This window comes from Gadus chalcogrammus, chromosome 6 (assembly GCF_026213295.1).
Source record: "Gadus chalcogrammus isolate NIFS_2021 chromosome 6, NIFS_Gcha_1.0, whole genome shotgun sequence".
Classification (NCBI taxonomy): Eukaryota; Metazoa; Chordata; class Actinopteri; order Gadiformes; family Gadidae; genus Gadus; species Gadus chalcogrammus.
Genome location: NC_079417.1, coordinates 19,426,838 through 19,440,734, shown reverse-complemented (window position 1 = coordinate 19,440,734; position 13,897 = coordinate 19,426,838). Strand labels below are relative to the sequence as shown.

General features: G+C 48.5%; 1 protein-coding gene across 1 annotated transcript in view; it reads right to left on the bottom strand.

The window, feature by feature from the left end:
- LOC130384858 (transmembrane protein 132C-like) overlaps nucleotides 1-13,897 on the bottom strand; it is a 126,258-nt gene that overhangs the window by 59,332 nt on the left and 53,029 nt on the right. Inside the window, exon 3 of the mRNA XM_056593244.1 lies at nucleotides 9,046-9,192. Within this exon, the coding sequence (XP_056449219.1) occupies nucleotides 9,046-9,192 (147 nt within the window). The remainder of the gene's footprint in view (nucleotides 1-9,045; nucleotides 9,193-13,897) is intronic.

Below are 13,897 nucleotides of genomic sequence, written 5' to 3'. Positions count from 1 at the left end.
GGCCCTCCGCAGAAATGAGACATTGATCCATAATTGGAAGCAGTCAGTCATGAAATCTGAAGACTAATTAAGAGGAGAGAAGTTTAATGGCAAGAATTTGCATACGCGCCACCAGACTGCATGCTGCTCCCTGACTATAGTTTAATAGAGACAGCAGGAAGGCAGAGAGGAGCTTGATGGGGGGGCTGGGGACAGGAAAGTGTTTGCAGGCTGACAGGAAAACAAGAAAAAGACTTCCAGAATAAACATGGACGTGGGCAGCAGCCCTCAAAGCGCAGTCGATGGAAGTGACTGACGGGTAGGCATGAAGAGAAGAACAGGCAGATTTACATCAAGGTATGACTGCCGTTATGTCATCAATAGGGGAATAATGGGAGGCTCTGACAGACAGGGAGCGGAGGCTGAGGCCTCTCTAGCTCGCTAGCATGACCTTCACTAACAATCGGCTGCTTTTTATCGCCTCGCAGCGCAAAGGGCTCCACGGCAAGGGGAACGTGTGTGAGTGTGCATATGTATACGTGTGTGTGCATGTTGAAGTGTATGTGAGCGTGTATGCACACGTGTATGTGCGTGTTCGAGTGTATTTGAGTGTTTTTGTGTGTGTGTGTGTGTGTGTATGTGTGTATTTGCTTGTGTGTGTGTGTGTTTGTGTGCTTGTGTGTGCTTGTGTGTTTGTGTGTATTTGATGTTGGGAACAAAATCATGGGGGGGGGGGGGGATTTGTGTACTATATGTGCGTGAGGCTATGTGTGTATCCGTAGATACCTCTCCTGAGTGTGAGGGGGGCCATGTGTGTGACTAGTACAAGGTCTGGCATCTCATCTGCGGTTGTGAATGTGCCCCCAACCAGAGATGGCGTGCAAGACCCCAAGGGAAGGATGGCTTGTCAGGGGCATCTGTGTGTGTCTGATGCATGCTGGTCCGGCGGGCTGCTTCTCCTGGTCTGATTACATGTCAGGACGGGTAAACACCTGGTAAACAGCCCACAGACCCTCTGCCCTGACGGAGGAGCACCTACACCGCAACGCATCTGTCCTCGACACCTTTCCCACCAGCAGCCCCCTGCACTCCTGCTAGCATAACCATCGGAGGATGACCCTGATGGGAGGGTCCACAAACCACCCGAACCATTGATGTTTTACTATCTTGATTCATGCAAACGGGCGACGCGAGAGGTGCCTCTCTAGTTCCTTTCATTAAAGCAGTGCGTCCCTTCTGTTCTTCCCCTTCTCTCTCGCTCTGTATCGATTGTTTTTGTGTGCGCCGGACGAGGGGAGACATGGGCTCCTCTGCTTGAAATGTGCTGAGTACGTCTGACATTCAGACACACGCACGCACACACGCACGCACGCACGCACGCACGCACGCACGCACGCACGCACGCACGCACGCACGCACGCACGCACGCACGCACGCACGCACGCACGCACACACACACACACACACACATTTCAATGTCTTTATTTGTGTCCGCATTTATAAAATACATTGCAAGGGCACAAATATTTTCAGTTGCTTTTGATGCCCTACATCCTCGAAACAACATGTTGCAGTACTTGAGTCAAACATGCACAGAATAGACAATACGTACACATGAGCTTATTCTGCACACAGTCTGTTAACAGACAGAGAAAATCTATGGGTACAGAAAACACCTCCTCCTCCAAATAGCTCGGCTGCCTATAATGGAGGAGATTGAGCAATATGTTGCAAGCTGCTTTGCTTTACATTTGGACAACCTCATAATTCTCAAGCCTCTGACCACCAGCCTGTGGACATGACCTAGGCTGCCGAAAATAAAAACGATGAGCTGGCATTTATAGCCTTAATGTATAATAGCTTGCACTAATGGTTGGTATTTAACTTGTTTAGTAAGGAAGGCTTCCTCTAAACTTGAGTCGAAGTGCAACCAACTTCCCATAGGAAAACCTCTCTGCTATTCTCATCAATCACAATGGCATCCGGTGTATTTGCTGTTATACCTTTAAATACATTGGGGTCATTGCATTGGAACATTTCTGGTTTCACACATGAATGTTTGTAGAAGAAAACAGAGGAATAATACATGGGTGACTCATCTTTGGTGATAATGTCAACAATCCTGTCATGCCTGGCTCTGTATAGTCCTTGGTAAACATTACAACCGTTTAAAATGTGGGACATAGACTCTATGGTCTGACGCTGTCCATGGTGTAGACAGTGAGAGTCATGATTATTGGGATACCAGATGGACAGATTCTGTTTAGTTGGCAGCACCTGGAGGCGTGCCTTTATCGTAAAAATTAGGATTTCCTCATCGATAGCTGCATTTTTTAGAATTGAGTGGGACACAGAGTGATCAGCTGACTGGAGGAAGGCAAGCTTCCCTTGCAGCCTCAGTCCTGTCCAGCGCTCCTTTCTCACTTGCTCTCTGAGCGTTAGAAGGTGCTCGCGCGCGCCGATGGTGGGGAGCACGCTGGATGTTCCGTCGCGGCTCACTGTTGCGCGCACATTTATTGACAGGTCCGTGATCACAGACTTGGAGACGCTCACCGTCTCGTTGGCCGCTCTTTTCCACTCCAGGGAAACAGCAGTCCAGTCACACAGGTCGTTCAGATCGGGCCAGTCAGAGTTTACGCCAAACCCTGGTGCATTGCTGTCCAGTTTACCGCTGGGCTTCTTTTTAAACCCAAGGAAGCTGGGGAGGTCGCTCGTTTTCGGGACCTTGCGCCGCTCCAGGTCGAGAATGAGCGAGGCTCTGGCGATCTCTCTGACTGCCTGATCGTCGCTGTTAAGCATGTTTAATAAATGGGCAAGGCGTGTGGAAACACACACGCACGCACGCACGCACGCACGCACGCACGCACGCACGCACGCACGCACGCACGCACGCACGCACGCACGCACGCACGCACGCACGCACGCACGCACGCACGCACGCACGCACACACACACACACACACACACACACACACACACACACACACACACACACACACACACATTGTCGTCGTCGCCATACACAATGCAATGTTCTTCCCACGGAACCTGGAGCCACCCCATAATAGGCTCATTTGAATATCTCCACTGTCCAGGTGAGAGAGAACGCAGCCCGCTCCGCTACGGGGATGCCAGCTTCTCTTTTGAGCTCAAATGGCTAACAGCACAGAATTTAATCACCTCTGCTGGCCAGCCGCTATTCAGGTTAATTGGAACGAACTTCCCTTGCCTTTATCTTTTTATTTTTTTCCCCCCCTGGAAACATTTACAGACAAAAACGGTCGCCTCGTCCCCCGCCCACCTCCCATTTGACACACAATAGGAGGTAAAGTTGGGTGTATCTACGCACCGCAGTGCATTTTGACAGTTAATCAGCAACCATGATGTGAAAATAAGTGATACACAACAGAGGCAGAGCGCACAGAGAGCCGTGGAACGGTTCCCAGCGGGCGCTTCTTTAGAGAGACGCCGTGAAGCAGCAATTACTGAGGGGACCTTTTTTCTTTATTTTGCTGAAGAAAATGGTGTCACTATGCTGATTGCTACCTTAAACTAAATGGGCATAATGTGGACAACAACCATTTCAACCGTATCTTTTAACATTACTGGAGAAACACCAGGTCTGACGTTTTCAGAAAACTGCGGCAAAATGTACACAAAAACCCCAGCCAATGCGGTTCATCTGATGATCCTAGAGGATCCATGCAACTTGGAGCACTGCACTATGTTCTTCAGTGCGGTACTGTCTCTGTTACCACCGCAACGTGAACTAAACCCTCAAAGCTCCTGATCCTCGACATAGACAGAGGGCTGGTCCCTTGTCTTGGTCCTGAGAGACAGAAAACACGGTACATGGCTGAGGAGGCTTAGAGAGACACGTTGAGCAAAACAACGGAGACCTACCCACATGTACGTGAGCAGGAATCATCAGAGTACAAACACACCAGAAATAGTATCGCTATGATGAACACAGTTCATGATAACGTTAAGCAGGTTGCATTCTTTCTAAATGGGAAATCAATTCTGAACAGAATTTTGGCACATCAAAGCTCATAAACAATTATACAACAATCCGAGAAATACAATCAATGATGAAAGCCTGATTCCTGGAAACATCTCAGAAAAAGGAAAGCTTACCATTTTCACATCATAAAAAACATTTAAGACAACGAAACACAACCCCTCTTGGTAATGCAATACTCTGACATCAGTAGCCACCGTCTAATCCTCCGTGGGGGATTAACCTCCGAGTGCAGGATATTCGCCGATAAACCTCTCATCTCCAGCACAACTCGCTGTGGGCCACATGGACAACCTCAATTTGTCCCTCTGCCAGGCATGGCACAGCTGCCCCGGCCCACATTAACCACATGGCGCGGGCCATAAATTAACCCTTCTTCAGCCTATGCTGTGATTTTACCACAGCCCCATTCTCAGGGCATGCTGGGGCCAGGACGAAGCGCTGGCGCGATCCAGCAATCTGCACGGCGACCAGCTTGATGACGGCTGCTCTACGCCGTCACTACGCTACGCTGCGCCGCGTGATCCCGGGCCTGGAACGAGATCCGTTATGTACAGTGATTGGCGGACGGCGAGCGACGTTAGCTGCCCCCCCCCCCGCCCCTCGTATTGTTGGAACAAGGGGATCGGCGTGGGGCCCAGTCAGATGTAATCTGAACCGGCTGCTGTAATCAGCCGTCTGTCCGCCAGCCAGCCCGCACTCGCTGAGCTGCTCCTGATAGACGGCGAAGAAACGAGGAACACAAACGCCGGCGAAACGTTGAGGAACTCGTTTTGATCTGCGGACTGCTGACCCGTTTCCCTCAGTGTTTTAGGAAACGCAATCGAGATGTACGGGGGGAGGGGGAAGAGAAAACAAGGATACAACAACTGATTGAACCCTGCAGATAAGAGATTAGCAGGAAGAATGGAGCACGCTATATGGTGGGGTATCACTGTAAACACACAGATTTTCGGATAAGTGTTTATGCCTCAACAAAGGCCACAAGGGATGGGGTCTAATTTGTAATAAAGGGTGCTATCATGAACCCTGTCAAGTTAACTTCCCAGTCTGCTCCTAATGTAATGGGCTCATATTGTTCCTGCGCTGATTTATGCGGCAATATAGTCTATTTTAGTAGTGTTACAACCCCACAGGATGGAGCTCATTGTCACTGTCGGCAGGGCCGAGTTATGGTAATTGATGGTGAAGAACTAATATAACATTATTTAGCGCCATTTGTTGTGTTTGAAATGATTATCGTAGTGTTAATATTGAATACATCTTCTCCATGCAATGGGGGAACAATTTACAAACCAATCAACAGCAATGTGACCTTCTCCAAAGTGCTACTCTTTTCTGTGTTGCCGTTATACGCTTAGTCAGCTCACTGTGCCCATAGCACACATTTAATGTCACACAGTGCAGACAAAAAACTGCTTCTTTGACAAAATAACAAATGCAAGTATAGGGGTTCACTTTTTAGAAAATCACTTAAAGACCAAAAAAAAAATATGGAGCTGAAAATGAGGTCTAATGACGGCAGGCCATAATATAAAATGAGCCATAAACATACTCAGCAATCAATATAGTTACTTTTGTGTGTGGGACTGTGCATGACCGTGTGCACACACACGTACGCATGGACCCAGGGTGTTCTGCCTCTGAGGAAGAAGGGGGGCTTGCGGTCTGGGGTCCTGGGAAAAGGCTGTACTGAGTGAGCTTTAGCTGCTGTCTAGCGCCGGGGAAGTGTCCACAGACTGGGATTAATGATACAGTGGAACATGAACGATACCTATCTGCCCGAACACAGCCTTAAACCAGACCCAGGCAAGGACAAGCCCTCACACTGCTGCGTTCCAAGCCTTTGCTGAAAAGAGAGTCAGGATACGCTGAGGCGGCAGGAATTGCTGTTGCTCTTACCGAGGGGCTTTCCTGATAATGGGGGAAAGTTGGAACTTTCTGAGTGCGGCTGGATGCTTTGTTACACAATGTGAGGGGGGATCACTTTGACTTCTTGGACGTATTGCGGCAAAGTCACCGTAAAGGTTCGTCAAAGAAATGGAACCGTTTAGCTTTGAATTGCAACAGAAGACCGAAGAGATCGTTTTAGCAGAGGCTCGTGATTAGCAATTTGCCACCAACCACACGTGCCCCACTTCACAGAGGACTGCCTCAAACAACAGCTCATATCCACTGCTAGCCTGATATGAAGCTGGCCAATCGATCTGATTAGCAGCAGAAACGGTGGGTGAAAATCCCCCAACCGTGGTATGAGTGTTGAAACTGTTTGACTACCTGATAGCTATTGATAGGTCTGAAAACAGAGACCCAATGTTTTTCATATGGTTTTCATTCTTCTGGGTTTTATTCATTTTTAAGAAAGGTTATTTCACAAAGATTCATAAAGTTTTTATTTTTTTTAGATCTTGAGTAGTTCAAAGAATGTAGATGGTTTAGAAAAACAATTTATTTTGAAGGTGCTTACTCTAAACTCAAATATTTCAACAGTCTATAAGGTGACAATATTTCTGAAATGGAAAGCGGAGACATGGGTAGTTTGGCCCTCAACAAAAGATCTGATTATTTCTGAAATAAAGCGAGGGGACATATTCACATTTGGCCTGTTCTCATCATGGTGAATGTAGCTCTGTAGTAAATGACAGGGCAGTGTGCGGTCAATGGTTAACTATGATGTGCTTTAAGCTTTGGTCAACCAGCCAAGAAGGCTCCTCGAACAGGGAATGGTTGTACATTGTATTGATGGCCTGTTGCTTGGTCAGTCAAGCCTGCTTAAAGTCGACAGAGAGAAGCCCGCATGTGGAGGTCGCTTCACGGCGCTCGCCTTCACGACCAAGCCAGACCCTTTTGCCATTTAAAATCTATTCATATATTGCAAAAGTCTTATATTTCTTTTTCAAAGGCCATTCTTCAGCCGGGGACAGGCTGAAGAATGGCTGGTCCAACAATATTCCTAAGCATCTTTCTAAAGACACAACCGTTCTCATTGTAGAAAGATGTCTGAGATTCATGCCACACAGACCGCACCATAGTGACTTTGACACTCGCACCAGGCTGGAAGGTCTGCATTTGGTCCGAAAACCACATTTGTTTGGGTAAAGGACCACCCAACAGCCCCCCATCCCCTTGTTGTATGGGAGTTCATAAGTGGCAAGGTTATGGGTGTCAGCAAGGTGGGGGGGGCGCTGGCACAGACAATAAAGTTAACACCACAGGGACGGGGGGCAACGTGGAGCTGGAATTATAGGATCCAGCGCCACCTGCTGTCACTCAAACACCATCCCCCCTCCTCTCAGTACAGGGAAATGAATGAGAGAGAGAGAGAGAGAGAGAGAGAGAGAGAGAGAGAGAGAGAGAGAGAGAGAGAGAGAGCGAGAGAGAGAGAGAGGAGGCGGGGGGGAGCAAAAGAGTGAAAACATTACGGGATGAGAGTGAAAAATAGGACGACAGCTCAACAGATGAGCCGGTGATGTCTAATCCCCAGCTAAAGCAGTTCCATTGACAAGACTGGGTGAGGAAGACGACAATTTGTGTATGTGTGTGTGTGTGTGTGTGTGTGTGTGTGTGTGTGTGTGTGTGGGGGGGGGGGGGGTAGGGTAAGCATGATACTCTGCACTCTTGCATTGTGGGGCTCCCCCGTCTCTTCTTCTCTCCGCACCACTTTGACAGATGGGGATGGTGCGGGCTGGGGGGTCGGGTGAGCAGGGGGGGGGGGGCTGATAAAGGCCCGGCAGAGCGGTCCTAAACAATCAGGGATTTGCTGTCGTCAACGTCGTCTGTCTGTCTTCTGAGAGCCCCTCGTCTCAGATTAAGGAACAAGCAGGTCCCTGTGTTGGTGTGTGCTGTTTTGTACCAGTGCAGGAGAGCCAGTTAGCACCCCGCTTGAAAACGGATGGGGGGGAGTGCGGAGGGGGGGGGGGGGGGGGGGGGGGGATGGGAGAGCTATGGTTGTGCTAAGCGATCACATGGGCCATTTCATCCCAATGGGATGTTCTTAGCTTAATGTGTAACATTAATTTCAGCTTGACGTGCACTTTGTCAGGATCTTAAAAAGCTACATTTCATTCCCATTCTTTTGGGTTTTTCTCTGTTCTTTTAAAGCCGAGGCTGTTAAGAATTTTTATAAAAAGAAAAAAAGAGACTTTAGGCGACTGCTAAGGAGAGCCAGGGTCATTTTATAAAGTTGACATTGCTCAAGAAACTACCGAAAACTGCACTCAAGGTAGAACTGCAAAGTCAAAAAATATTTCTAAATAGCATGACACTCAGCCAAGAGCCAGACCGACGATTTATAAATGACGCACGAACTGCTTGCTCACAACTAAAACACATTTTTGATTGTTCTTTTCTTTTCTGATTATTTGTGACAATTGTGTCAGATCTGTAACAGTGACTTGAAAACCTATTCTGATTACCTCCTGAATTTGACATGTAAATAATAATGTTTTTTACTTGGCACAGTCATAACCAATGGGATTTATTTATGACTTTTTATGATTAATACTCGAATAATAAAATAGATGTTTTGGTCGATGTGGTGTGTATGTGTGTGTGTGTGTGTGTGTGTTCAGTTAAGTAAACATGTCCGGCGGATCTTCAGTATCTGTCTCTAATCCATACAACTACACATGTCACTGACAACTTGTATCAAAACAGCTTCCTGATCCGAGGAGGAAAAAACATTAAAGCACACAAAGGCATTCAATCTGCACTTAATTAACACAGCAACCTTTCCCAGCTTGGCAATCACAGCACTATCTGGCAGATTAGCTTAAGGACGTGCATACAGATCAGAAGTGACCAAAACAGCTCTAAATCGTTGGCAGCAAAGGAAATAAATATGCTAATCCTGGTAAAAAAACGAGTGGCAGAGCGAGGCAGACAGAGAGAGGGAGGATTCAAACACGTCATTAACTGCTTCCTTTTCCCCCCGCAAACCCCCAAAACGTTTTCCATGTAGACGGTAATCGGGGCGCTGCTTTCAAGTGGAGCGTGTGATTTGTGCTCAGAGGGAGCATTTGAAGTCAGACAGGGGGAGAGCTGACCTCTGGTCGTAGACGGACTCCTGCTTCCGGCGGCAGCGCAGCGTGACCACCCGGTGGCCCTCGCTCCGCACGTCCTGGCTCACCATCCACTGGGCCGGGTTGCTGGGCCGGGCCCCCAGGAACGTTACGCCCTCCTTCAACTTCACCCTGCACAGAGAGAGGGAGGGAGGGGGGGAGAGAGAGGGAGAGGGAGGGGGAGAGAGAAAAGGGGGAGAGAGAGGGGAGGGGGAAAGGGGGAGAGGAAAAGAGAGTGATAGAGAGAGAGAGAGAGAGAGAGAGAGAGAGAGAGAGAGAGAGAGAGAGAGAGAGAGAGAGAGAGGGAAGGAGAGAGAAAGGCAGGGTTACAGAGAAGGAGCGAGAGAGAGAGAAAGAGAGGGACAGAGGGAGAAAGGAAGAGGAGAGAGAGAGAACGGGACAGAGAGAGAGGGGGGGAAAGAGGGAGAGGGAAAGAGAGAGAGAGGAGACAAAGGGAGACACAGGGAGCGGGGCAGGTGTTAGATCGTTTGTTTGTCACGCAGGCTAACCAATCTTTAATTCCCGCTGAATCCGTCCAGCTGATCCCACACTGACAGCTGAGTCCAGAGTAGTGACCCTGGCCTGGAGTTTATTCTTGTTCCACCCTCACCCATCCAGCCTTATTATTTTTCCTTTCATTTCCCTGTTAAATACGAGCCATCCAGATGGCTCCCTGCACCGTGGTGCATCTTTCAAAAGAAAAGTCCCAGCTGACTTCCGTAGTCGGATGGCACACCCTCTTTTTTTAATCCTGTCTCTTCAGAGGAGCATAAGCTGTTTTATACACACACACGATACAAGCACTCAATCAAACAGTTAAAACACACACGGCAAACACCTGCCATCGGTGGTGCGTCGTCACAGCCGGACCCGTGCTCCACAGTCACGGCCAGGTTATCGACTGATGTGTCACAAGGGAGAGGGTGAGAGAGAACGAGAGAGAGCTTGAGAGAGAGAGAGAGAGAGAGAGAGAGAGAGAGAGAGAGAGAGAGAGAGAGAGAGAGAGAGAGAGAGAGAGAGAGAGAGAGAGAGAGAGAGAGAGAGAGAGAGACAGAGAGAGAGAGAGAGACAGAGAGCGAAATAGGAGACAGAGAGAGAGACTGGAGAGATTGTCGCTTTATTGAATTATTTTGCTTTCAGAGAAATTTTAATTTTAATTCCGCAAAGAAAACATACAAAGAGTCAGTGCCTTTAACACCATTGAAAGTATGACGACCTCGGCGTATGATTAAGTGTGTCTGAAGTCGTTGTGTACGGTACAAAAGTGACATGGCGTCGGCTGCGCTCACCTCCAGTCTCTGAGTAATGGATTCATTCTATTGGAATCTGTAAGGGCGACAAAATGAAAGGCTTCCTCCTCCTCCTGTGAAATGACAGTGTCAGTGTCCTTGGCTTAGCCGAGTACAAAGCACAGAGAAACATTCAAGAAACAAAAGAAACAGCCCTGGATAAAGCCCTGTAAACAGTGACCAATCGAGCCCAAAGGGCGCTAATATATTTATTTGGCACTGCCAAGAGAAATCTTTGGAGACAGAAGACAGTTTAGAAGCCAGCTAATTGATTGGACCATAACTGACATTAAAGAGAAGCAGGAGCCAATGTATCCTATGGAAGAGGAACACACAAAAAAACTGCTGTTTTATGAAGGTTTTTTAATGAAGGCACTCATTTTAAATGAAGGTCTCAAATCCTCCGCAAACGGATTCTATCACAGTCGAACAGAGGGTAGAAAATACAAGGGGCAACGTGTTCTACTTTATCTTGCATATTGCTCTAGCCCTGCGGTGTACATCCCATAATGTCCAACCATACTCCACTTTGTACTTGATTGTATGGTTGTGCCTGTGATGGTGGATGCCGGTAGGAATCCAATGCGGGTAATGTGACATGGTTCTGATTTGGGACTAAAGCATAGCATGGCTGACGTTGTTTCAGGCATGAGCATAAATATGAGTACTAATCCATGTCCTACTCAGTTTGGCATGCGTCCGCCCTCTGTTTTTTCTGTGCTTTTATGCACGTGTGGTTGCGTGTGTATGTGTGTGATCAGGTCTTCTGGGATGATTTGACATTCCTTCCCTAGCTGGTTCCCCTGACACTGTGGTGTGGAGGGGGGTGACCAAACGGGGGCGTCAACATACTCTATCATTCCAGACTGACATACGTTTAGTCCCAGGCCTGCAGGGTACCATGAGGTGGACGGGGGTGGGAGCTGTGGTAGTGATGGTAGTGGTGGTAATGGTGGTGGGGGTGGTAGGGGTGGAACTATTGGTAGTGGTGGTCGTGGTTGTGGTGGTGGTAGTGGTTGTGGTAGTGGTGGTATTGGTGGTATTGGTGGTGGTAGTGGTGGTAATGGTGGTGGGGGTGGTAGGGGTGGAACTATTGGTAGTGGTGGTCGTGGTTGTAGTGGTGGTGGTGGTGGTGGTAGTGGTGGTAGTGGTGGTGGTAGTGGTGGTAGGGGTGGTTGTGGTGGTAGTGGTGGGGTTGGTGGATACAGGGTATAAGCAAAGTAAAGGAACATAGGGGCAGGATAACGTAGAGGCTAGTCAAAGAGGGCTGGGTTTGATCCCAATGTAAGCATCCTTTGTGCTGGAAGCCGAAACCTCCTATCAGCTCCTTAAGGATATCTGAATACGCTGTGAATATATATACATGGAGAGCCTCTGCTCAATTACTTCAACGGCTTAACGACACACACTTACTTTCTTAAGAGGGAGATTGTGTGTGTGTGTTTGCGTGCGTGTGTGTGTGTGTGTGGAGTAGCAATGTAAACACTACGTGGGATGCCACTATAATTAAAAGAGCGCGTTCCTTAAGATACTTTCCTTGACTAGACTGTTTGACTGGACTAGACTCCTGCAAGAGAGAAACAGGGACTGAAGGTTAATGGCTCCAGTCCTGAAAGACTGAGACTCTGAACATCTTGTTCTGTGTGCCTTTCAATCCTTCCTGTGTGCCTTTCAATCCTGTTTGATTATACCACCAATCCCATCCAACCAGTACCACTAACCACCACCTACCACCTATCTCTTACCGTCTGTCCGTCCTGTCACGTTGCAGAGCAGGACAGGCAGTGTGCACCAGTGCTTGTCTGCTGGTCGGCAAACGCTGTAAGACTCTTCTCTTTCTGGGTGGGTGGGACCAGAGCCTTATCAACTGCTCAATATATCAGTCTTCAGTCTTAACCCACTGGTACAGAAGTCGGGGCTAAGAAACCATGGTTTGGTTTTCCCCTTTTGTTGACTCAAGATGGCAAGACGGTAATCAGATGAGATCTTCGTCTCTTGAACCTACCGTCGTCTATAACTGCTGTTCCCCCACAGTACAAACCACTGTAAAAGGGACTTGAGTATGTTACCTTAAACAGTCGTTTGTTTACAAAAATACATAGTTAATGCAGACTTAATGCATTCCCCAATGAACGACAGAGCAATAGCTTAGTGGGGTACCAGCGTAAGACCATAATAGGACATTCTTCTAAAGCGTAGATTTATCCGGCAGACATCAATACATTTTGCTCTTTCTATTGTATCCTGTTTGTCTGCGGCGCACAAACATTGCATTGTAATTCCCTCTCTTCGGCTGAATGGATATCACCCAGAGAGATCGGAAGGCAGCGGCGTTGGAGTCAGACAATCCCAAACAACATTCTGCAACGACTCCAGAAAAATCAAAAAGTTGGACCTGCTGACAATCCTAGCTCCAAATAGAGAGGGAGGACACACTTTATAATACCCGTGCACCCGGTCCCTTATAGTCCCTCTGAACTAGTCTCCTGTGAAATCACTGCGATGGAGAGAAAACCTTTTGAATACCAAGCGTTATACATGCAATGTGAGAGAGAGGGGGGCGACGGCGTCCACCGGGAGAGCAAAGGTGTCTTTGGAAAGAGGCGGTGAGTTCAGCGGCCTGTTATTGAAGGAATGCAAAGCGCTGGAGCCTGCAACGTTCCGGGCGCCTGGAAGTGGACTCCAAAGCAGGAGGCAAAAGCAGGGAGCGGGTAATTCTCCAGCACCAACGGAGTGCGCACGGAGCGCCCCTTTCCCCATTCTGAAACCATTTCATCGCGTCACTATCTGTTTTTCTCATTTATAGTGAATAGCGGCACCCTGGGAAGCCTATCTCCCTCCCTCCCTCCCTTTCCCTCTCTTTGGCTCCCTCTCTCTGTGGCTTTTTCAATCTCCTTTGGCGGTGATTGTATCCCAAGGGGCCTCCCTCAATAAGTAATGAGATAAATCGCTGAGCGCTGTCTCCTTGGAACAGTGGAGCAAATCATAATTTATCATGGGAACATTTTAGTTGCCAATAACCTGCAACCTACAACCTAAGCAGGGGAGGTATAGTCGCCCCTACCCCTCCTCGGTAGGTGGAGGCTAAGCCACAGGGGATATAAATTCACCCCCACCCCGCCTCTATAGTGGGGTGCTGAGCCGCAGGGAATATATAGTCCCCCGCACCCTTCCTCGGTAGTGGGGGGCTCAGCCACAGGGGATATATAGTCCACCCCACCCCTCCTGTATAGTGGGGGGCTCAGCCACAGGGGATGTATAGTCCACCCCACCCCTCCTTGGCAGTGGGGTGCTCAGCCACAGGGGATGTATAGTCCCCCCCACCCCACCTTTATAGTGGGGTTTTCAGTCACGGGGGACCAGAGTCTCCCCCACACTTTGACTCTTTGTGTGTGTGTGGGTGTGTGTGTGTGTGTGTGTGTGTGTGTGTGTGTGTGTGTGTGTGTGTGTGTGTGTGTGTGTGTGTGTGTGTGTGTGTGTGTGTGTGTGTGTGTGTGTGTGTGTGTGTGTGTGTGTGTGTGTGTGTATGTATGTCTATGTATGTATGT